The sequence below is a fragment of the Epargyreus clarus genome, unplaced genomic scaffold, assembly GCF_041222505.1.
Source record: "Epargyreus clarus isolate Ecla_fem2 unplaced genomic scaffold, WU_Ecla_fem_2.2 ptg000001l, whole genome shotgun sequence".
In the NCBI taxonomy this organism is placed as follows: domain Eukaryota; kingdom Metazoa; phylum Arthropoda; class Insecta; order Lepidoptera; family Hesperiidae; genus Epargyreus; species Epargyreus clarus.
The window spans coordinates 1,533,597-1,561,045 of NW_027332209.1; the positions used below are offsets into that span (position 1 = coordinate 1,533,597).

At 34.4% G+C, this 27,449-nt stretch overlaps 1 protein-coding gene across 1 annotated transcript in view; it reads left to right on the plus strand.

Moving 5' to 3' along the window:
- The window catches only part of PlexA (plexin A), a 311,934-nt gene extending 284,778 nt beyond the window's left edge, over positions 1–27,156 (plus strand). The window contains exons 5-8 of the mRNA XM_073073964.1: positions 21,202–21,338; positions 23,267–23,403; positions 23,765–23,952; positions 24,320–27,156. Of these exons, the coding sequence (XP_072930065.1) occupies positions 21,202–21,338; positions 23,267–23,403; positions 23,765–23,952; positions 24,320–24,556 (699 nt within the window). The 3' untranslated portion in view covers positions 24,557–27,156. The remainder of the gene's footprint in view (positions 1–21,201; positions 21,339–23,266; positions 23,404–23,764; positions 23,953–24,319) is intronic.
- Positions 27,157–27,449: the final 293 nt, after the last annotated feature.

Here is a 27,449-nt window from a genome sequence, read left to right on the forward strand (position 1 = left end):
TCTAACATTTTAATGTTGCATGCAGCTCACATTTTAAAGCAAATGAATGTTTTAGTTCGAAATTCATAAAGCAGAAATAGTTAGTGAATTAAATCTGTATAATGTGCTTTACAAAGGACGGAAGATATTTCTCTGAAATGAATTATGTCTCATTTAATCCGTAATCCTTCTGTAACTAATATGAAGCAGTAACCTGATTAAAATAATATTTATGCATATGCCAATTCTGCTAAAAATGACCACGTCTTGATTTCTCTTTATTATCTATTTAGAAATATGATAACCCGGTCATAAATTAATACATTTAATACAATTCAAACTATAATTATAATCCATAGTACAAATTGATACCTGCACGAAATTGGATATCCTACTTTACATGATACATTATGATAAACATGAGTCCTAGGCTAACTATAAATTGGCTCGTAATAAATAAATTTTAGATTTGAAACAATTTTCTACTATTTAAATGTTTTAAATAGTAGAAAATTGTTTCAAATCTACGTAATAATAACAAATTATAACCGGTATTTCTTTCAAATCCGGTTTGGTTCAAGTCTATTAAACCAAACCTGAAACCATGTAACAGGCCATGATTACCATGGGATTATTATAGGACAAATTTCTTAGCAGCATTAATGGGTTGTTTCTGTGTACTCTCTGAAGGCAATGAAAAACTGAGACAGCTTTCTTGATATCTGCTGGTTAATGAAGTTCTCTCTAAGGACCGTTGTATCGCAAGATTGTTTGTCTTGAACAACGGGGATTGATTATTGTTTACAATACGAGAAAACAAATTAAAAATCTGTGAAGAAGATATTATCAATATTTGTTCACCTCTTAGTACGAGTCTCTTTCTAGAATGAGATAGATTAGCCAAACTTCATCAAATTACCTAAATGTGTAGCTCATTTCACACACCTTTAAGGAAATCTTAAAAGAGGCAGGCACGGTTAGTCATTTTAAGCAGAACAAATTAAATAGAAGAATCCTCACGGTTTAATTGTGAAGCCACCAATATTACTCTATTCCGACTTTATAACAGCTTGTTACCACTAGTATGTTCTTCTTTTTGGTCTAAAAACACAAAAAGAGGCTAATCGTTGTCAACGTTCGCCCCATCCTAGGATTCAGTGCTGGGATTAGTTCCAGATGTGTATCAGTGGCAATGACCACGTATAAAGATTGCTAGCTGTTTCTTTTCTAAATTATACGAAGAAACATATTATGCTGACGGTATACGCTACGCCCTCTGTGCATCTCATTATATTGACGTACGTTGTTTTGCGTTACACGTTGCGTAATACCTTTATTGCGGTGGATTCGGAATTTTGAAACACTGTTGCTTAGGGACCAAAATATATTTTAATATTTAGTATTTACCTATATGTGTCCAGTAGTACCTCAGTGAATTGATATAAGTTATACCGTATAGTGTGCGGTTTAGTCCATTGGGCTCCAATTTTATGGAATCTGATATTATTTTAAGCAGTTGTTTTAATGTTATGTTAAACGGCGATTTATTTTTTATTATTTTAACTTGGTTTCGTGATTTTGAAGTACGATTTTCTGCCTGTTTGAAACATTGGAAGAAAAATACATCTTTATTATACCCGTAAGCGGACAGTGGCCATGAATCGTTAAATTCAATTTTCTTACAAACGAATGCTTTGGTTTATTAAAATTACTTAAACTTTTTAACGTATCATGAAGATAATAATAGTGGTAAAAAAGAAAGCGTATTCTTCATACCTCATTTCCTTACCGCAGGGTGCATAAGCTTATGATCATTGGAACCTTTATACCCCTAGAATAATTACGACGTTAATTACCTCTCCCTTGGAGCTCATCCGCGTCGAGCCATGCGTGGTAACCTGACGAGGGTAGGGGTGATGGCAGACCCTATGTAAAGTATCAAATGAGGGTCAATTATTTAAAAAAATCGTATCACAGATGATCCTTACATAATATCGCCGGTGGCAAGTTGTGTTTTGTTCTTTTGTCTAGTAACAGCATTACTAATTAGGGCTCGTTAGCGCATCAGGTCCGAACCAAAGAAAGTCATTTTTTCCATACAATATTTTGACACTCTCTATAATACACATTGTATCAGAGTATACAATATGCATTATCGTATTCTGATACGTCCGTTGATGAACAAAGCACACGTCTGTTGATGTAAACCGGCCTGTAGTGATCGATATGAGGTAAAACTCTTCTATACATAAGCAGACCTAGAAGACAGGTTTTAAGGAATGCAGGGCTTAGAAATGCTGGTGAATAGCTGGAGATGTCGTCTTTAAAAAGTAGACTTTTCTATATGAATGTAATTGATAATCACGATATACTATCTACTTTTGCAATTTAAAAATTAAAATAATACGAATTGAATGCAACAAAGCAAATCAAGCTATTAAAATAATTTCAAAAAACAACAAAAACAGGATATTTTTAAATTTCAATAATTATGGAAACGCGTATTAATTACAACGATAAAAAATCGGAAGCCCGCAGCTTATCGGCCACCTGATACCGAAACCCCCCAACTCACCCAATTGTTTCCCTCACGCTACACGTGGAGGCGCTTATAGCTCAGTGGCTGCGGTATGCGGAAATCGATATGTCAAAGAGGGCACGTTAGCTGGGTTAATACTTGAATTGACATGTGTGATTAAATATTATTTACCATAGATCCAATGACACTTTGTTTTAAGACGTGTGTTGATGAGGTTTCGCCCCAAAAAGAGGCCATAATGATAATATATCATGATTGGAGATCCGACTCTACTGTTAGTTTTAATTATATGTTGAAACTACAAAAGTGGTAGTGGTGTGCGTGTGGAACCCTGTGTGGTTCCTCTGACCTCAAGTAGGATTCTAGTCTTATCTGAGATTGATTGCAGATGTTTATAGCATTTGCCATTTACTATTAGATGGACTGCTTGCTCGTCTGCTATTTCTATGTTATAAAAAATCTACCGTAAATAACCTTGTCTCTAAAACAATGAAATGTTTGAAATTGACTACTAGTTTCAAGCATTTAACGTTTTGCCAGCCATCTTTAGTATTGGCTATCATAGCAAACCATTTGCAATTTGGCTATTTCAGAAATGTTTTTCTTCAGAATATCATCAGACATGCACAAATACAGAGTGTGTTAGACACGTACCATGTCAAACATTTTTGTTCTATTTTTTAATTTGCAATAATCATTTCACACTATTGAACAAAAGATTGGAGCTACAATAAAATCTTAACACAGCGTTCGGTGAAACTTCAAAGGTCTTGCAAATGAGCCGCAACTACCTTGAGTTACGTCATAACACACAAAAGTCGACCGAAAGTTCACCAGTAAAGTACGTAACGGAGGGCGAAAATCCCTTTTAGCTGCCGAGCCCTGTGGACCGAGTTTTCGTCGGATCGTCGACATCAGCAGGAAATGAAGAGAGAAACTTCTCTCCAATTTGCCGGGACGAACTTTCGTCGGGGAAATTAACTGGCGGTATACTTTCGTCGCATTATCTTTATTTATCTTCGTCGGTTCGTCGTAATTAGGTTTTTTGAACCGATCGCTCGGAACCCGTGATTGGATCAAGTTTGGACTTAGTTCGGAAGGGATAGCTCAAGTATTTCACTTTGGACTAAACAGTGACTAAAGTGAATTTGGTTGGAAGAATTTTGCTAGATTGTTGCGAATTGTTGATGCTAAAGTTTCCGCGAAGTTTGTTGATTAGGTTGGAAATTTAGTTTGCTACCTATTTTGATGGAAAGAAGCTTCGATATATTAACTTCATTAAATTCTGTCTTCTCGGTTCCAGTCCTGGGAAAGGTTTAATTCTGGAGTAAAATCCGCTTGGTGGATTGCTTAATTGCAAAATAAAGAATTAATGTCAAACCGATAATCAATTTTGCTCATTTGTACCTACCAATCAGCGTTTGTACAGGCACTAAGTAATAAGCGCAAATCTTTATATTTTACATCATGCGATTTCCATAATTATCGTTAACCTTAATACCTGATGGTAAGTAGTCGTCTTTTTTAAGGATATTCTTAACGTGAAAAAAAATCTTTATCTGAAAACATCACCAGTTTACTCTTCTCTTCTGTCATTTATGCAGCTTATATAGCATTTATGTTCCAAAAATCCTTAAAAGGAAGAGTGATTAAACTTTTCATTCATTTTCTATTTTGTCCTTGGCTCATCAAATTGTAGGGTTTGAAGCCTTTAATTTACTGAAGGTGTCAACTCGAAATCAGTTCGAAGAAGATTCCTGTTTCGAATATAAATTTGGCGAACCACAACAAATAGCCGAACTCCACATAATTGAACAACTCCATAATCCTGACGCAAACAACACGAAATGTCCATCTCATCAATTTGGTGGCACCGCTGAAGTTTAAGCTAGTCGTATAAATTGATACGTAGCGTCGTGCCTTACTATCGATGAGTATACGAGGAACTAGTCTTTTTTAGAAACTTTTCGATTGAAGATGAAAATTGTTATATTGAACTTAACGGTTAGAATACCAATTTAACAACATCGTCTAAGTATATAGTTTTTCCAGTACTATATTTAGGCTTTCTTAGAATAATGTCGACCTTCGTAAAGAAATAAGTCGACTTAAAGTCTACCATGCTAGCCAAGTACTGATTTGTAGATGTCATATGTGTCTAACAATTTTATTGAGAATTTCCTTTAATTCTCAAGCAAGTAATTATTTCTTTTCTATATTTCTACTAAAATTCTTCCGTAATTTTTGTGGCAAAATGTGACGATACTTAATACAAGTTTTTCAATTATTAATAAACATTAAGTAAACTCATTCGCTGGTAGTTAAACAAATCTTAGGGGAATCGATCGGGGACAAAACCACGGCGAAATTATCAATTAAAATAAATCGACAAACTCAGATACCTCAATTATAATAATGGACAACTTTGTATTAATCAAGCGATTGAACCCGCGGGGGTGGGGTCGCCTATCTGCGACCAGTTGGGGAGGATTTCGGTTTACGAATGCTGGAAGTGACGACAGTTTCATGTTGTATTATAAATAAGATCCTTGTCAGGGCAGACAAAAAGGAAAACATACATTCGACGCTTATACTCTCTTATAGTTAATTATACTAAGTTCTTAGAGGAGGAACTCTATAAAATTAATTAGTATTACTTATAGACTTTCTACAAGGAATTTGTAACACACACCTTTCGTTTGACTTTATCGTATTATTTGTGCAACTGTGTTCTCGTTTAAGTGTGATTATCATATAAATGTATTTAATTGATAGCATTCATTTGCTAATAGTGTAGAACTCAATAGTGTAGCATTCTCACATACAACACTTTTTTTTATTACAAACGCGTTGTCAACAAGCTTGAAAAGATATTTCATTTATCTCATCCAGGATTCAATTATCTACGTTTCTCTTCCAGTTTCCGGGCCTATAATTGTTCGCTATATAATTTAACTTCGAATAGCTGATTGCGAAGTTTGCACCAATCCGCGAAATTTCACCGATTGTTGGAGGTGCTGTAATGTAAAAGCTCTTCACCTTCGGGTAACTAATGCTTTGTTTGGAGTTTGTGTGCTGGAGGTATATTTTGGGATCTTTATAATTAAATTGTTATAATTTAAACTGACGGGAGAGAAGATAAGAGTCTTGTTCATTGATAATTTAAATCTAAATGTGTTATATTAGAATGACGCCGTCATAGCTGTTAGTTCTCGAATAACGCATATTGTTAGAAGATATTATTAATATCTTCTAACAATATGCGTTTTTTGTGTTTTGGATGTGCCAATTAAGCATACCATCTTACCTCTTCTACGACATTATACTTTTGAAAATGTGCTTTATGTAAAAATAAATGAAGGAATAGCAAGTGTCATTTATTTTAATTTTTATGCACATCACTTACTCTTTTCATGCAGGATTTTTTAAATTAATCATTAATACGTCTATATCATTATTATTTTTATGTCTCTAGAATTATTAAGGTGCAATTTGCTTTGCCACAAACATCTGCAAGTTGTTCTCAAATCATTTTGTCTCGTACGCCTCGAGGCATTTCGTGTTAAGATATGGTGTCTTATGGGAAATAATTAATCGGAGTACACCATTATATACGTAATGATCATTTAGAGTAAGATTTAAATAATAATGAAACATAAGGAATTAAGGTTATTGTACGTTTCATAAAAATACTTTAAATAACTTTTTTATCTCACGAACACAAATTACACAAATCATAAATGATAGTTGCAAATTTTTTTAATACCTTTTAGAGATTTATACATTAAGACTTAATTTCAAGAAAATCATAAAAAATCTGAAATTCGTGGCTGAGAATGGCTACATAAGGTTTTCCGAAATTACTCTCCGAATAAAAATAAAAATTGTTTACTTAATCGTTATTTTTATTTGTAAAATATTTCTCATATCTCCTGCATAGTAAATTAAAAACATATTCAACAAAAAAAACAGATAAAATAACGATTTATCACAATCGCGTTCAATTGTTCCCCGAATTAATCAATTCGTTGATAGTGAGGGGACTGAATGCATCCGAAAAATGTCATAAAAATGGCAATTCGAAGCCATAAAAAGTAATAAATAGAAGCCAATATAAATTGGACACGCGACCGCTGACATTAAGCGCGTGGCAACATTGAAAACATATCGTGATCGACGTAGCGTGGCGGCGCGTGCGCAGGTATGGAGGCGCCCGCGCGCACTTCCTATCGTAGGGTTGACGACATGTGCTGACTGTTTTGTCGTTTTCTGTTATTTTTTTCTTCTTCTGTTTAAAAGTCGAATGAGAGACAGTTCTCTTTGTTCAAAGTTGTTCTATTCATACATGCATTGCTACTCCTGAAGTCTAAATTGGAATGTCTCATGTACCTTAGTTGTATTTGTGCTTAGAATAACCATTTAAACAATAAGTTACATAGTCTAACGATGTCATGGACTTCGTGGTATAATGTGCACCAGACTGATGACGCATTGACTGACGCGAGAGATACTGACTGCTTAGAAGACTGAGTTTGATCCCCGGTCAGGCAATATAAAATTTTGTGATCTATCTTTGATATGTTTGTTAGGGACACACACATGTTATAAATTTAAACAAACACAAAATATTTTAATTGAAATCACTAAACAAGCTAAACTTACTTCAATCCCTGTGTTCAGTTCAAGGTGGCAATAGCCCTTTGAGTACGTGTGTGCATACAAATTTAAGCTTTTTAGATAAAAAAAAAGAAACCCAATTATAAATCCCAATGTTTCGCAACCCTGAATCACGAAGAGCTGTTGAAAGAATACAAAACATTTTGATACGCTTTGTTTCATTAAAAGGATTAAAGTGAATGAACATGTGATTATGGCGTAAAAACAATGAAAGGGGAATTCTAATTACTATCGTACGGCTTTCTAAGGTTGGAAGGTTGTAACTATGGGTTTTAAGTAGCGGGTGTTTTTCTAGCTCACTTCTATGGTATATAGCGCTAATTAGTTAGGCATGAGCCTAGAACATTTCTATGGCATCATCTAGCTAGTTTATGATACATAAATATTAAGTACCCCATAAGATACTTGATTCATGTTCATTCATGTTAGTTTACTACTTCTATATTTAAAAGAAAGCAGTGATAGCCTAATGGTTAAGACACTCGGCCTCTGGATCGAGGGGTTCGAGGTACAAATACCAGGCATGCACCTCTGATTTTTCAAGACGTGCCCAGCAGTGCGACAATAATCGGTTGATGATGATACCTACGAGACTGTATTGTACTTTAAAATCTTATTCTTAACGCCTCGCTAGCTCACACTTATACGGTATCAAAAGTTCATATGAAAGTCGACCTCAAAAAGCCTTTTGACTTTTATAAGTCTAAAGGGCAATTAAAGTAAACATTTTGAGTCAATCAACCGTAAAACACTACAATGCTGTAACTCAGCCACGAATATGTTTATAAAAGAATATCGTGTAACAAAAGGTTAATGTACTTAGCTACCTTTTTCTTAAACTTTTCCCAGTGGATTATATTTTTTCTGAATTCTTTCTTCATATAATATTTTTATTTCTAAATATAAGATCGACAAATATTAAAAGTAAAATATTGTGCCCAAATATCTCTATCAAAACTCTTTTTGGGTGCCTTACTATAATAATACTATAAATAAAATAAAATATACTTAAAATGTTACTTTTAAGAGCTTATTCTGCTAAATTAATTAATTTACTTGAAAGAAAAAATATCAAGAGTCATTCAATACCCTTTAATTTTTATTACCGGATGACCATAAAAACAGGAATTCCACGACAAATTAAACACATGTACAAATTATAAGCGAACCTCGAGACCCTATTAATCGTTTTGTACAAGATCGTGAGCAGGTGTTAAGTACGTCCGCTCGGCGGGAGCGCCGATATGTAAATGAAGTGTAAACGCGCTCACGCGACAGGATGCGCGTGCGCAGGTGACGTGGCGGGCGCGTTTCCATGTCAGATTAAAATTATTATAAAAATAAGTAGAGTCCGCGCCAAACTTTTAGTCCGCTCTTAGATAGATATTAGACGGGACGAAGACAGCGGTAAGGCACCTGTCTGACGCCCGCTCTCGCCCACGGGCACATAGCTGCGTTAGTATATGCTGCTAGTTGTGTTCGACTCCATTGGCTCTCTAAGTCTCTAACAACACTTGCGCGCAACAACTTCAGAGCGGACTAGAAGTTTGGCGCAGACTATACGGGAAATATACCAATCAATCGACGAAGTCAATTAAAAAGTATTCAGAGGAGGATGTGGGCAAATCGACTTCGACTGATACATTGATCAATGATATTGATTATTTAAGTTTCAGCGTAAACGAAAAAAAAAATAGAGAAAACTATTGCTATCGAGGCTAATGACTAACTACAGAAACTTCATTGAGAACAACAAGAAATAGGAAATTCTTCTGTAATTAACGAAAAAGTATACGTCATTTGTATCATACGTTAAAAATATCGTCATGAAACAATGGAAATACGTTCCAACATGAAAAATGAAAAACGTGAGAGCTCATTCAACAATGCATTTGACAATTTTACATGTGTTGCAATTTTGATGTTTAAGTGTGGGAATGGGGCGTTACAAACTATAATGTATTTAAATACATGTAGGCTACACGTGTATTTTTGAAGTTTTAAGTGTTAGAATGAATTATGAAGATATGATACCTTTTTGGTATCGTAAAAAATTAACTTAACTTAACCCAATATTTATAAAACACAAATAATAATTACGGGAGCAATTTGCAATCCAAAATTCGATTCGATTGTCAATAGCGAAAATATCCATTTTTGGATCAGAAAATTTAAATTTCGTTTGTGAGCGGATACATATTAACAATATAAACCTACTTTTAATTTTAGTCGAATTTAACCCAATATCCTTTTGTTGGGGTAAAATTTGACTATATGAAAAGGCTGCCTAATTATAGTTCCGATGTTAATATTACGCGCTAATATTTAATTTTGTTCCTATATTCCCTCCAAAATATTATGTTACTTATTCCAGCTACATATTGGGTAGCCAGTCGGTACAGGTTTAAATACACCACAAACGCGCTATTGTTTCAAATTGTTTCGCAATTAGCATCTACAGCAATTAAAAAATCCAATCATAACATTGTTTCTTTTTCGAAAATATTTACCGGAAAGATAGTAAACCATTAAAATGTTAGAGTGGTTGACTAGGGGGACTCGACCACTGATATTTTTTTTAGATTGTCTTTTTTACATATATGTACTCTACTATTTAGAAATGAGCTGCCTTTAAAAATAATATTTAAATACTATAGAATAGCATTGAAATTTAATCTGGTTAACTCGACATATAATTTTCATCACGCCTACCGCACGAAGCTGCCAGCTATCGAAACAAGCAATAACTCGCAGATGTATCCAATTCTTAAACGAACTTGGTTTATTTTTGTTGGAAACGTCCCGGACAATTAAAACAAAAGTAGTTGGAAAGTTAGCCACAGGTAATTAGGCCCGCTTTTCATGAGAACAGCACACGTAGCAACTTTAGTGTACACCGCGAGACAGAAAAAATGTTAAAAGTAATATTAATTGATTATTATATTATTATATTATTATATATTCGTATGTACTTGTCGTGGAGGCAATTTTAGTAGCTTTGGAACGTATTTTTTGCAATAAAAACTGAAAAATATTCGACGTCGTTTGTCGATAATGTATTAAATTCCCAGATAAGTATTTCAAGTAACATTCTTAACACTTAAAAGTAAAATTTTTGCTGATAGGCTAAAAAATGTTATATGTAAAGGTACATTCTTAGAAAATCACGTCAAAATCACGGAGACTGACTTTGTCATTCAATTTATTTGCTTAGATTAACGTATATAAGGAGTATAAGTAGTATACGTAGTTTTTAATATTTGCAATCATGTTATCTTGCTAACTATACCTCTATTAGTTTATATTCATAGTGAATCCATAATTGGGGTCCCGAAATCAGTTCTTTGAAGCGATTGCCGTTTGACCTTCATTATTGGACCCGGACATAGATAGGATATTGCTTCTATTACATTAATTGAGGACCCGGCTCTTTGGGTAAATACTAGGCTCTTTTCAATATTAATAAGAGGATAATATATTGAACAACTTTTTAAATGACACTCTTCTTTCCCAATTATCAATTAATTTGATTTCATTATTTGTTTTAAAACATTGTAGTTTTTATCTGTTATATTCCTTTAGTTTTCATCACTATTTCAATATCATCATCATCATCATTATCAACTCATTACTGTCCCGCTGCACGGATCTCCTCTGAGAACGAGAAGGATTAGGTCATAGTCCACCGCGCTGGCCGAGTGCGAATTGGTAGACTTCACATACCTTTGAAAACGATTTTTTTTTGTTTCTCAGGTATGCAGGTTTCTTCAATCCAGGGTTATTTCAATAAATAAATCACTCTAATTTGGGCTAATTTTTTTTCTAACAAACCGTTCAATCCAAGATCGAAAATATTTAGAATTATCGTTTACATTTTTACCATTTTATTTCAATATATATTTTTATATCCTTCCATTACTCCATAAATACCAGATACGATACTTCCCCACGGCCCCACATGTACACATTACTGTAAGGTTTTTCCCTTATCTTACGCTCAGTGGCGGTAACGATGTAAAAGTTTCGCGTCCGTATACCCTCGTTAAGCGTTCCGCGACGTTCGTTACAGCAGTTTTTCTTGAAACCAATTTTTGACACGCTTTTATTAGCTTCATCTGTATGTATTTATGTTTGTGGGTTTGAGTGCAACTCTCCTTTGGACTAAGAACAAGTGGCTTCTTACTGTTAGTATATGTCCCCACTTTAAGTGGGTCTTCGCTGACGTCAAGCCCGCGATTTATCGGTCGTGGGTTCTACTTTAAGATTCATTTATCAGTTTTCGAAAAGCGCCCCACACTTTTTCCACAATTATACTATTTACTGTTCCTTAATTGATTCCTAGATTGAAAATTATTTTCTACTTTTTAGTTGATTTTATCATATAAGCGTGTTTTTTTGTTTTTTTTTAAACTATATTTTTGTTTATACTTTTTTTGGGTCCGAGGTGTAGCTGGCAAGGTCGGCCGGCTTATTAGTGGACAGCCTTCAGGGCGTATGAAATAGAAATAGTGCAGTTTGAAAGGTGATAGAACTGGTGCGTTGTAAAGGTTAACCCTAAAATTACTTTGGGTAAAGTCATTGATAAGTTTCAGAATTAGGCATACCGTAAGTATTTTATGTGCGTTTTTATTTTTTTACGCAGTATCTCTTATGTTTGAACTGAAATTTAATTTATATGCCTTTGCATTTTTATTCTGCACTATTGGTGAATTATTCAGAAAATTTTTAATGTGTCTCACATAAACTGGGGAATTAAGTTAGGTTAACACCTAAATTTACCAATTTATAATGATGAAGATAACACAACACTAGTATAACAACAACATTATACATCCTAATGAGACATATGTCCCAATAATCATAACTCGGAAATCACACACCAAAGCATACGGTTTACAGAGTTCAGTTCGATTTCGCTTGAAGGGACATCGTAATGACGAATTGACAATTGTGTTTGTGGCCAAATACGCCTCACCACCTCCAATTACAATAGCCTTGTGGTGTATATGGTTGAAGCCTCCTACTAGTTCGATTCGATTTCCAGACATGTACCTCTGATTTCAGATGTGTATTAGGAATTAGTTATTATTATTAATTGCTTATGCATGCATATTATCATTATGGCAGAGTCGCTGCAGGAGCTGCAGCAAATGCTGAACAGCCTAAATGGTGCCTCCCGACGGGTGGGGCTAGGAATGAACTTGGACAAAACGAAAGTTATGTTCAATGAACATGTTGTTCCTAGCCCAGTTGCCGTCGAGGGCATGACTCTCGAAGTTGTTCAAGAATATGTCTACCTCGGGCAGATCATGCAATTAGGTAGAAACAACTTTGAGAGGGAAGCCGATAGGAGGATTCAGTTGGGCTCGGCAGCATTCGGGAAGCTTCGTCACATCTTCTCGTCGCCCATACCGCAAATCCTGAAGACCAAGGTCTTTGACCAGTGCGTCCTACCGTTGATGACCTACGGAGCCGAGACGTGGACACTTACAGTAGGGCTAGTCCATAGGTTGAAAGTCGCTCAACGCGCTATGGAGAGAGCTATGCTCGGTGTATCTTTGAGAGACAAGATCCGCAACGATGAAATTCGCATGAGAACCAAAGTCAGCGACATAGCTCTGAAGGCTAGCAAGTTCAAGTGGCAATGGACTGGCCACATCTGTCGAAGAGCCGACAACCGCTGGAGTAGACGGCTCTTGGAGTGGAGACCGCGTCTAGGCAAACGTAGTGTGGGACGCCCTCCCGCAAGGTGGCGCGACGATCTAGTTGGATGAGGAGAGCCGAAGATCGGGCTCAGTGGCGTACCTTGAGAAAGACCTATGTCCAGCAGTGGACTAACGTGGGCTGATGATGTATTAATTGCTTTAACGGCAAATTAAACCAACATGAGGAATTCAACTTACGTAAAAATAGTCTAAAGTAGAAAATAATCTAGTATAAAAACATAAAAACCCGACTTTTTAGAAACATATTCTTCATCACTCGTATGATAAAATATCCGTCATGCCATTTGCATGCTTCAATCGGCATGTAAGTCAAGCCGATTGAAGTCATGGGACATAATTAAATACATACTTACCCGCAAAAATATCACTTTCCGCAGTCGGATAAAATTTCTAAATTACATGAAATCTACCAATTGGCATAAAGCCAGGGTGGTAAGTTACGATCTAACACTTCTCAATTTGAAAGAAACCCCGCGCTCAGCAGAGACAATAACAGATTGATGACGCCTCACACCCGACAGCGTTGTCGTTTATCGTACATTCTAATGTACAATCGTGCTAACGAGGTCCCGAGAATAGTCCGAAGTCTAACTCCAGCTTCCGGAAGCTTCCCACGAGTGCAACGAACTGCTGGAAGGGCCGCACGCTCTTGCAATCTGGACGCATCGGAAGGACTTTTGTGAACGCTAACGATCGTCGGATTGGTGCGCGATGTGCCAATGATGCCGACTTAATAATAGGGATGTGTTGTTAATCCTGAGAATCAGATTTGTGCGCAGAAATATTAAAGCATTTTTTATGAAACTGTTAACGTATTTTACACGATGATCCTAATAGAATCTGTATAATGAGTTCAGAAATGCGTTCGAATTGTGCGTGTTTTAATGACGAAACTGATGAAGTTGATTTTTTTTAAATTGATAGATTCATTACAACATTTTACACGGCACATTACGCCCTTGGGCTCCTTACCGCTGTGGCGACTTCACGTCAAGAGATGGCACTACACGTTCCTGAACTGAAACTGAAGTTTTCACAACATTTTGTTCATGGATAAGATAAGAACTGAGACTGTTGGAGCACTCCCTGGGCATCACCTAGCCTGTAACATCTTCCAATCCCAATCCCAAAAACAATCCCTTTGCCAAACCGCCATCGAGTACATGAAAAAGTATTTTTTGTTATTATTGTTTGAAGATACGTCTTGTATTATACCATTATTCCACACATAATAGCAATTGAATTTACTTTATACATATATTTTTATTCTTCATTCCTTCAATATTTATTCGACACATGGTAGCAATGCACAAGTACCGTCGTCGTGAGCTCCTAACCGCGCAAGCAATTGAACAACCGCCTAGCCTCTGTAAACGCATTCTCTCAATCCGATGTTTTTTTTCCATATATATAGTACCGAATGAGTAATAAGGTACTTTATATTAATTACAATCTAGCCTACTAATCCTTCTTTATGTATTATTATTTTTATTCTTCGGTGCATTTATATTTATTCGACACATGTTAGCAATGGAAAAGCACCGTCGTCGTGAGCTCCTAACCGCGCAAGCAATTGGCCGGCCGTCGAACCTGCGGAAACGTTCTTCGATACTTACTTTTTACTACAATGCTGTAATTTGTGTCGAGCGTTCTGCCAAGTATCGTGTTTTTCGAAAATCCGACTTCTATATTGATCTAACGCCGGCTTTCGTAGCACTAACTACTACTTGTCTCGGACAAGTGGCCCTTAAAATATTTTCTCTTTCTTTTGCACATAAACTCCAAATGTAAAGTTATAGAATGTAAATCCAATTTAAGCTTTTTCGTTTTCGAAAGAGACGATCAAGGTTAGATAGGAATGTATTAACCCAAAATATATCTGTATGATGGACTTCGTCATCATCATCATCATCATCATCATCGTGCAATGCATATCGTATAAGGTAAATTGGGGTTGACATAATTATACAATTAGTACGAGTACACTAACCTCGAAACTCGAAATAAATGAAGAATAAGAAAAAACTTTTACAATGGATTTTAATCTGGTAAAAATTATTTTAATGACACTTTGTACTTCACAATGATATAAATTGTCCCTATTCATTACAATTTTCATTTTTCCAAAAACATTAGGCAAAAACGATATCTCCTCAGAAAGCGAAAGAGAATTGGATAAATAATACACATGTAAGGGTCAAATAGTGCAATCTCACGCCGTTGCAATTATCAGACCCCATGAACCGTACACCGTGACGAACGCATTAATATTTAACATATTGTGCGTAAAAGTCCCCTAAACATCTAACATTCCATATCTTCAGTGGCTATAGGAATCGAAATTGGCATCGCATATTTTAACTTTAGGCAATAAAATATACTTACGAGGCATATTTTCAATTTTTGTTTTCAAGATATAATAAATGACGGTAACTAATTAATTGCGAATGAAATTTATGAGCTAGTTAACCGCGGATCATAACACCTTTCAAAATTGTAATATCCAATCTTCCTATAATTTAACTTTAGACAATTAAAATGTATACTTGTTATCGTCGTTAATAAGAAGCTTGGATATTAACGATATCACATTTTTATAACGTTACATTAAAGTAATAAGTGATTCATTTGATACTACAGTTTTAAAACAGATGCGGGTAGGTGAAGTGGGGACGACACCTTGGCGGCGCTCGAATTAACAGAGAGCGACATTCTGGTCGGAGACTTCAGCAAGAGCAGTCGAATAACGGAGATACTTGTGTAGTTATAATACTTCTAATCACTAGTGTGAACTTACTTACGTATAATTGTTATATCGTTACTCTGTACCGTTTATGTGACTATATTATTACATGACTTCAAGACCTTCAAGATGAGTTTGATTTCATCAGAAGTGTACAAGAACCAGCTCACAATCATGGACGGCGATTCGTAAGTACGAACATACTTGACACAGGAATAAAAACCGTGAGTTAAAACATTATTATGTCATATGTGAATTCATCTTGGTAGAATAAGTAAAAATGGGGGTAGATAAATGTCGTTGATGTAAGGGAAAACTCATTTGAATTAAGAAAATGGATAGATTGAGACTAGTAATTCAATGAAATGTTAATACCCTCTGAAAATGATATACTTAAATTTTGTGAACAAACTTTACTCTTATCAAATTACTTGTTAACATTGTAAACTGAGGTGTTTACTTCAAAATAAGTGCATTTTCTGTGAAGAAGTGTCTAAAAGTAATTTTGCAAGGCAGTTCTTGTGGTAAACCTGTCCATTTGGTTAAATTCTGTGGTGTAAAAAGTAAATCCTAATTGTTCTAAAGTTACACCTACTTTGATATATATAGAAATACACGTACTTATGAAAATATTTTAAGGATCTTTAATCTTAAATGTCAGGCTTTATAGATATGGGAACCTAATGGTTGTTAATATAGGCTAATGTACGCCAGAAATTGCATACAGGTTAGATTTGAATTTATTTTTGATAACTTTTAATGTTTCAAACGGGGTTTACGTATATGCGTTTGTTATTATTGTATGGAAGGGACTATGCGGTAGCAACAAACGCAGTTACAGAGTACAGTATACCTACTTGATATAAGTGACACGTTTATTAAGTTGCAAAATTTTGATTATTCATAATTGTACAGAAATGTATAATATCTACGTGGTACATATTTAACTGCCTGCAAAAAAGTATCACGACCACGGTATTGAGTGGCTGAGTGTACCCAGGAGGGAAATGGTAAATGAGTTTAAGGTTTATTGTTTTTTTTTTTGGATATTAATTGACTATATTTAAAAATAAACTTGCATTCACATCTACATTGTTCACATTTTCATTTTATAAATCAATGAAAGTTTCCTTTTGATTTCATATACTTGATACGTAATTGTTATGAAAGAAGCATACGTACGTTGCCAAATTTAGATTTCCATCAATTCTAGGCGAATTCACGCAGTACTGTGTACTACTGTGTTTTGACTCCCATAAAGTATAAATGCACATTAGTTAATGATCTATAAGAAAACTGAGAAACTTATGCGCAGCGGTCTTTGGAATATTATATATAAAAATATCTCTCTTATCTCCCATTCTACTTCTGACTGACTCACTTATACATAATATTAAATGTCTGTTTTAAATTTAGTATGCAACGTTTCGTTTTGTATTAATATTTCTTTACATCTCGTAATTTTAAATCTTTAAATTTCAATTTGAATTTGACACATTACACGTCCTTTTGGTTTGAAAATTGGGCACTATCAAATACTGGTAAATGAAGTTTGTACCTTAAACGTTGAGACGCTTAGACTATCGATATTATCAATTATGTGAGCCATTTACGAAATGATAAACGGGATCCACTTTGTATGGGATTGAGAATAAATTATTTTAAGTAAAATAATAATAATAATAATAATAAATTGATGCTTTTATAACTTGAGCTTAGTTCTATTTACAAGTTACAGCAATTAAGTTATTATACGTATTAAGTGAGAAACGGTCACTGAAGCCTACATAAATTTAGATAGTCTCTTGTATATCATATTTAAAATGAGTCTTGCCTGCGACTTTGTTCATGTGGATTCAAAATATAATTTGAATTGCATTTTTAAAACGAGTCTTGCTTGCGACTTTGTTCATGTGGATTCAAAATATAATTTGAATTATACAATGCCCTCTGTCAAGATCACGGAGTACGTTAGTAATTTGGAATTCTCCATTACCTGGTCATGTAATGTTTTTAAAAAAAAAATGTATACTTTTGACATCAACTTCGTAGTTTTGGTTTTAATGCATTTTCAAACATACAAACCGACAGACAATTTTTCTTTTTCAAATATATTCGATGTAAACACGTGAAGATTTCATTCTTATTATATGTATATCATAGCCAAATGAATAATAATGTAATCAAATAAAAGCATAGGTACATTTCGATGGGATTTTCTTATACAATAATTTACTTTTCATATAAATTTCATACGGTTCACAATTGCGTCATGTCTAGGTTTTCTCTATAGAAACATCGAGCATCTCCTTGAGAGTGTTGGTTGTAAATGATACATATTATATTAATATAATCTATACAGATATTACGCACTAATATAATTTTTATTACAAACTATATAAAAGTCAGGTGAAGCCGAGGCGTTTGAAATATATATAATAAATATGAATTGTTCGGTAATAAGGTGTATCATAAGATAGTTTGACTAACTGTTTGTTTGGCTGGCTGGTATAAAATCATGATCAACTTTAATAGACCTTTTTCAGGTCATAGAAATTTTAGGTTGTGATTGATAAGGAGCCACATGTTATGTAAAACAGTTATAGTTTTAAATCTGACGATCGTGATGAGACAAAATTAGAATCGGACAAGATTATTAAAATCATGTCATGTCATAAGTATTTCAAAATTTTTAAATAAATCTGACCGTTCAAAGTAGGTAAAAATCGAATTCAAATATTCACGATATATTATTATTTTGATACTGCTTCATCAGTTGATAAAAGACGTACATTGGAAAGGCAACTATTTGTATAAAATAACATTGTAATAATTAAAAGAAGTACTAAGTAGTAATAAAATAATTTTATAATAGTATTTTGAGTCGCACAGATTCATTTAGTGGCCAACTATAGATCTATCTATCTATCAGTATAACAGTTATTGAACAGGTTGTTGAGCATTCCGAAATGGACTAATAAGATTAACGTCGTTATTCTGATGCGTAACTTTATCGAATCAATAGTTGTTGGAGATTTAACTATTGGACTTAGAATCCAGACATAAGTAAAGTGGGCAGCTAGATGTTGTCATTACTGTAGGTGTAGGAAACTTTTTTAGTTTGATTTTTATTTATCTGTAGTTAAGATGGATTAGTGCAGATGCCTCGAGCAGTGTAATGTTCGCGGGTGTCTCTTGGTGGTGCATATGGTTGGGTGTATGTATGTATGTATGTTGGGTGGATGTATTACATTGAGTGAATATTGCATTTTTAGAGTAAATTTGAGTTGAGCACTGGCCGAATGTTATCGTAAACAAGGTATAAAAACTGCGGTGATACATGACTAGAGTGATCCTATATGAACATCACCTAGTTATAACCGTGTGTTTTATTATTTAACAATGGTCTAATGCATTCGCTTCAATACCTGTCGCGCATATGACATTTATGTAAAGAGTCCTTATGAACTATGCCTGCAACAGAAATCCGTGGTGAACACTGTTGGGGCAGATTTATAACCTAGGTAATACACAACTAGTGTGATTCTATATGAACATCACCTAGTTTAAGCCTTGGTTCGGATCAACAGTTCGGGCTTTTTACATGCGAGTCGGTATTGCAAGAAAATGCGTAGAGTTTAAGCCATGTTTTTGATAAACAGTTCGGGCCTCTTACGTGCGAGTCGGTATTACAAGAAAATGTGTAACTCTTCTGGACTTAGGCATTAAACAACTGGTTTTCTTTTGCAGCTCTTGCATCAGACCATACACGATCGAGGACGAACGTGTGAGCAGGACGGCCGAATGTTATCGTCGTTAATAAGAAGCTTGGATATTAACGATATCACATTTTTATAACGTTACATTAAAGTAATAAGTGATTCATTTGATACTACAGTTTTAAAACAGATGCGGGTAGGTGAAGTGGGGACGACACCTTGGCGGCGCTCGAATTAACAGAGAGCGACATTCTGGTCGGAGACTTCAGCAAGAGCAGTCGAATAACGGAGATACTTGTGTAGTTATAATACTTCTAATCACTAGTGTGAACTTACTTACGTATAATTGTTATATCGTTACTCTGTACCGTTTATGTGACTATATTATTACATGACTTCAAGACCTTCAAGATGAGTTTGATTTCATACTGCATACTTATAGATTATGTAATTCTGAAATTATGTATAACACTAATGTTATATATATATTTTAGTTGACCATCGAAAAGTTTTCCGAAAAGTGTCTTCGGAAAACTTTACGATGGTCATTTTACCCCAAACCCTAGTAATCCCTCGACCAATATCTTTCCTCAACTATAATCCCACCATCTCTTTAATTCCAACAACCTGTATAATCTTTGCTACAAAACCCCTCCCCCATATAACTCGCAGCTCCGCCCGCATCTTTCACAACGTAACAACTAATACTTGTAATCAGGGGGCCTACTGTCATCTCTTAAAACAATATTATTTTAATTATACATTTAAATTTCGTACCAAGACCTCGTTAAAGTAAGATTGTTTTTATAATATTACAAAAAGCAGTATTGTATGATGTCGGTCGAAATCATTCATTCTGTTTCTTGCAGTAAATTTCCTGCACAGCACTTTTTAAACAAAATATGTCAATTTCAGTTGGTTTTATACAATGGATAAGCAAAAATAAATAAAGATTCAAGTATATTCAACTGCGTATGACGGAACACAATCAAGACGGTGGAGCAAAAGATATAACACTAGTTTCGATGGCTCGTTTCCTTTAGGATAAGGTGTAGGCAAATAATTCATTCTTTTACATCACTCGACAGGAATAAAACAATACAGTTTTAAAGAGGAATATTGAAATAAAACTTTCCTGAACTATGGTAGTTTTTAAAAGATAGAGGTAGATACCCCAGAATATAAATAACTAATATTAGAAATAATACGATAATAGCCCCCAACCCACACGCTAATATACCCATACATAAGTAACGAGACATTGGACGTATACACGTAAATAACTTACGAGACATATTTCTATTTTATTTCTATCGAAATAAATATGAAAAAGGTAATTGATGTACACATTTCGTATCGAAGAATTTGATATGTTACGTCGAGTTCTATCTAACGTTTGAAATATTCGTATTCATAGTTGTCTTCTATTACTAAAAGACGTTGAGTATTTGAAGGCAAGAATAATATTTTAAGTCAATTTTTCGAGCACTTGAAGACCTGACAAGTGAAAAAGTTTCGTATTCAATTCTCGGTCAGGCATCTAAACAAACAACCAGTCCACCACATGGTAAGTAACTGCCGCATATGGAAATTGGACATCAGTAATCAATACAACATTGGATTTGAGTCCTATCTGACATCTGCTACAGGTGCAGTGATAACCCTGACTGAGTTGGAAAGGCTCGTATAAGTATACTCATACCACACAGTGCATGATATTGCTGGTATTATGCAGAACTATTAAACCACGAAGAACTCTATCTACTCAGATAAATGTTATATACCGCTATCAATAGTAATTAAAGTCTTCTTTTCCAGGGCAAGGCAAAGCGGGAGCAGTCGCTGGAGGAGCTCCGGGAACACATCCACAGGTACTACGTGCCCCTCGGCCGGCAGTTCATGGTGCTCTTCCCCGAAGGCGGCTTCCTGCACAAGAGGAGAGAAGTTAGTCAACGGTAAGTGTATTATGCAGAGTGGGATAAAGATTGGGAATGTATTGTTGTATGTACAACAAAAATTACACAATATACTTGTGTGTGTATGTGTTTGTGTGTGTGTGCGTGCATATGTGTTCTTTATACGTGCTATAAACGAAAGATAAATATATTAATAGGAATATGAATGTGATGATGATTCATTTATTTATTTGATGATTTTCATTTTAATATGTGCGAGTATATTTATAATATTGCAATTTTAAGACACGATGTTCCTAAATTCTACATGTTACTTACAAATACTAAGGTAATTTATAGATTTTCATGAATTATGCAATACTCGTACATAGCAACTAAAATTGTTTAACATTACCTGTGCGAAAGAGAAAAACAAAAATGGAATAGATGTATACCTATTTATTGCTTTTTCAGTCCTGGTATTATTTTATTTTTAAGCTGTGCTCTAGAAAACGGTCCAGCATTACCGAGTCAATACTTATTCAGACAAAGGCTCCTTTGTAGTCAATAAGCAGATATTGAAACTCAAATCATAAAGCACTTACCCCGGTCGTTATGTGCCGAGACGTTCGAGGAACGTTTTTCAAATAAAACTCTTATAAATCGGATAATTGGGGCTTTAGTTTTTATCGATACTCGTGACTATCTCGGCGATACGGAATAAGCACTTTAGAGTAACGAGAGCGGACGTATTGAAACGTAAAATTGCTCCTTATTGCCCTTGTTGTATTGTAAGCGAATAGGTACATGATAGGCAAACGATAAATAATCATAATTGTTATATAGATAAAAAAGCAGGTGCTTAAAAATATACCCTATGTTAAAAGCCGTCATTGTGCTGCAAGGCATGCCAAATAATTACATACATGTATAATATGAATGTATTTATGCATGTGTGATATGTAGTAGATAAATGTGCCTTTACAGTCACAATAATATATACAGCTGAACGTGGTAGTTTTTTCAAAGTTGGTAAAAATATACTGTAAAGATGAACTAATTAACAATATTTGAATAAACAGGTAATTCAGTCATTAATAAATATGTTTTACTTGTTATCCAATACAATAATTTAAGAAGTTCGCAGGAATTTCTACCTCGAATTACCGTACTAATTAATTACATAGTAAGCGCAGCTGTATTTCTGTTTGATTGGCATACATCGTTCATCGTCTATAGTTTACTCGCTCGTAATGATACAAGTGCTTATAAATAAATATGTCTGAAAAATAAAACGTTTCATGGAATCAGACATGATCGAGAAAAACGTAAGCTATGGAGAGGGCTAAAGCTTCGAATTGAAAGAAAACAATATATTTATTTTTAACGAGATAGGAATAATGATAAAATAAGTTATCTATGAGATACCTCTTAATTTTGTTTTTTATTAAATTCTTAATAAATGGCTCTTAAGTTTTTTCCCGGGGCTGTTTTGTTTTTCTGATCTTAATAAATTGTATTTCAAATCAACAAGCACAATAACAGAGTATTGACATAAAAATTATATTCATATTTATAGCTGCCGGCTGTTCTAACTTATCTAAACCGAATACAATTTAATATATTTTGTATACATACTTTTTAGTTTTATACTATTTAGGATTGCTATTATTAATTATTCGTTTAAAACCACTCGAAATTACATGGAAAAATAATTGCCACTCATTTTAAGTATAAACGAAAATTATGTGGGTATACATAACATTATTCAGTTAAAGGTTTCTAAATTTTTTTAAGTGTAACTTTCTAATTTAACGTCATAACGTGCCGTTGTCGTGTCGTGGCTTAAACATCTTATTCTGATAACTTGATTCCAGCAGTAATACAGACAGACAATAAGAAATTGAATGCCGTTGTTGATGATGATGACAGAGATAATAATAATATAGGTATCGAGGTGGAGTCTTATAAAATGATGTTGTTCGAAGGTTTGCGGAGAAGAACAATCTACCAAAATTGGAGTACGTGTCATTACCACGCGCTGGAGCCATGAAAGTTATAATGGAAGAAATTGGACCGCACAGAGAGGAAACCGCTAGTACATCCAAGGATGAACCCAAGAAAGGTAACGAATTCCTAAAAGTGAATTGAACTTTGCATGATTGTGTTTTAAAACTCATCAGTCAAATTAAATCAATTTCAAACATTTCTTAGCATTTCAGAATTTCTATGAACATAGCTTATGATTAGATTCGTGGAAGAATAACTTAAAAATATATATATTTAAGAATTTCCTTAAGATACTTGCTTAAGACGTGGAATGACAAACTTATAACCAAGTGACGATTTTACACTTAATATTTATAATTGTAATTATCGATACAATTACATTATGTGGTCTCAGCAGACCTCCATAGTTTTAGAAAAACCCACATACCTCACTTTACCTTAGGATTTAAAACACTTTATTCAAATTCCCTCTGCAGATAATAATTTCAATCAGAATAACGTGAAGGCGATCATCGACACCAAATCAGGGGACAGCATAGAATGGGTGTTGGACGTCACCATTGCGTACCCTGAACGCATACCGCTGCACTTGCAGGATGTGGTCTGCGGGACCAGGCCACCTTGTACCACGCATTTGCACTATCGTCTCTATCCTAGCAGTGAGGTAAGATAACAATGGTCAATTTTGAAAAAAAAATATCTGTGGAATGTCAGATTTTAGGGTAGTAGAAGTCTTATAGAACGCTATCTGCGAGTTGTCTTACAATAGCGAGGTAAAGCGCTGCTGTTGCCTTGTTTGAAGAATCTGGTAAAATCTGAAAAATTAACTAGAAGCATTTCCTTTTAGCCGAGTTGAATCAAATTCAGTAGAATTGATTATTTATATGAAGATTTAGCGATAATCGAATATTATTTATATTTTCTTACTCTAATCGCCGTTTACGGGACATAGTTAACTTTTCTTCATGTCATGGAGCTAATTAAAAGTTATAAGTTAAGCTAATGTTAAAAATATTTAATTTTCTTTTCAGGTGCCATCGGACACAGAAGGCATGACCCAGTGGCTCTATGACAGGTTCATAGAGAAGGACAAAATGTTAGAAGAATTTTACCGTACTGGGCAGTTCCCCGCTAGGGGGAACAATCCCCACGTAGTTAGGCAAGTGAGGCAGGACAATCTCCGATATATAATCCTCCATTTGTTCTTCATAGCGTCAACTTTCTTACAATACAACATATGGTGCGGACTATTCAGTTACATCTGGTAACGTGGACCTACGAACAGACGTAAAGATTCAATCTCCTGTTATAGTTTCGTCAAACAGCTTCTGTGTTTAATTTAATAGTTCAAATGTGCTCTCATAGTACAATAAACTAGCCTTAATCTTTAACTTTTTAAGCACTACGCCATATTTTGTGTGAATCCGCTTTTTGTATTTAGGTCACGTATATATGTAGACAATCCAGAAGTGTCCAAAATAGACCTGATATTAGAACTAACAGCAGCAAATTGTATAGCATATACTTTTATAATGTCTCAAGGACTTGTTTCATTGCAGACGAGTACTGATCGTTAAGGTGATAGAAAGCATCGTCAAAATCCTAGAAGTCACATCATTTAGAACAGAACATGATAAATAATACCAATTGGTGTTCGTCTCATTCAGTATCATCATTAGGATCTAAGTCGATCTTTATCGTTAGCTATCGTATACTCGTCTACGTTGAAACAAGTTATTCATTCTATATTAGAAATAAGTTAGAGATTTAAGGCTATATTGGTGTTTCTATATTGTCCTTGATGTGTACAGAATGAATTATTTACGTCTGGTTGACTGCCATCAAATATAATAGCAATGTCGAATGGATATTAAGTGCTTTCGTATATCGACCGTTAAGTATCTGTTACCTCAATATTTGAGTACTATTGATTAATTTTATATTATGTGTCATATATGCTTTAGTAGTTTCAGCTTTATATTTTCAACAAATGAAATATTATTTGCTTTAGCAGAATATAAATATTTTCATCTGCCTACAGTAATGTTAACATCATTCAAAGGTATAATTATATTTACCTTAAATACTTAACTGTCTATATATGAAAGCAAAGACACTCATTAAGAGAAGGTGCACAGTGTTTAAGTAATTTTTACTTACGATGGTATTTTGTTTGTATATATTTCCTCTGTTCAAATGTAGGCGAAATCAGCGGAATACAATTCAATACATTAACGTGCAACTTGGCCTTAACATAAAGTTATTTTTGTTTTAATTGAAATCAGTTTCTTTTGTTTTTTCTATACATGACTTACTTTTGTTGTGTGTTTGTTCATGTAATTTCACTTGAGTATTATGTTAGTTAGCTATATGAGAAGTTAGTTTTCCGCTGATTCGCCTATTATATTCGCATTGATTTGAATGGAGTTTTGTTTCTTTTGGGTGGTTTTGCGAGTATGTATGTTACCCAACTACTTGTGTAAGTAGTTTTTATAACAGTTGTGCCACTGACGCGATTGGTTGTTGAATCGGAACAAGGGGCACTTTCTTCTAGTGAGAGTATTATACTAAAAGTGTGGAAATCAAAGCGTGCTGTGACATACAAGTCAATATGTAAGTAAACCCTTAGCATAAGTCTTGTGCTTTGCGCTGAACCAAATTTAAGCCCTTGTGACAATAAAATAGATATTATTCACAAACTTTGTTTCATAATAGCCTGACGCAGTTCTAGGAAGCTGAATACCGCACAATAGTTATATCAGAAAATGTGGTTTTCAATTTATTTAGAAACGGGTTTTACTCCCCTATTTGGTACTCTTCGCGGATGACTTTTCAATAAACCTCTTCTGCGTTACATAATAAATTCCTAACCAAAATCATTCAAGCTTCCACACCCACCGATTTTACTTGTGCATTGTCTGTCATTAAATCAATGATATCGTTTGACAAAGAAATAACTATGGACTATCCTGTTACATTGTGCTTCGAAAAAGAGAACTAATTTAAAGGAATCCATGGTATTAATTTTACCAACTTGCGTTTAAAATAACGCATATTTTATTTAAATTGCAACCTAAGACCTTTCTCAGAAAACAATCCAGTGAAAGATAAAGAAAACCGCACACCCGCTACATGGAACTCGACTGAACTGCGTCAGCGCTAGTGTGAAACGGCCAGAAATCACGTTTCACGATCTTTTTAATCAGTTTCTCTCACTTCTCCGGAATAAAATCGAATTTTATACAAATGTAATTCTTGAAATGGAACGTTACTTGCATTCTAAATTTATAGTCCTCAAGAGTAACGTTTGGAAAATGAACAACGATGCGTTTATAATAAAGATTTATCTTTATAAAAACTCTGTGGTTATACAAATATTTTGTAAGTTTTCAACTCCTTTCTCATAATTATAATACGTTGTCATATCGTGTTAGCACTTCTTGTGATGACTTAATTGAAAATATACCTCTTAAACATATTAATTTCTTCTTTAAATATTATGAATTTGTAGCATCACGAATCTTAAAATGTCTTCATCACGACGATTTAAGATCATTCTTAGTAGAGACTTTTGATAATGTTACCATTAAAATTAAAAAATGAGCAACTAAAATGTTTAATTTATGATTTCTGGTTTGTAATATTTGATTCATTCTAAACAAGTCTTGAAGTCATCCAAAAAAACTTACTGAATGATGCCATTTTCCAAGCGTTACTTTTAGGGGAGAATCCAAGATAGAAAATGCTCTGTGAAGTTATATTTGCCCACAATCCATTAGGCCCAAAACTTATTCTATAATTTTAAAGAAAGTGATATAACATTTAAATATGCCTTACCGCACGAAGCGTTCCAACTCATTCCGCAAAATTACCGTCAAATAGGTTTCAAATGTTTCTAAAAATCTTAAGTCATAAAACTATCACAGCGTATTTTCAATTTCAATTAGGCTTAGCAAAACCAATCAATGTCTAAATTAGGATAAGTCACGGTAATTAAGTATCAACACTAGTGTCGTAAGGGTCATTTTCGTTTGAGCTTTCTTTCTACTTAATCATATTGTACAGATTATTATTTAGGGGAACTGTTAGGTGCGGTGTTCTAGACTTTAATGCGGCTTGCGACAGTGGCTTGCTTTGATTCTCTTATAAGTAAAACCAACG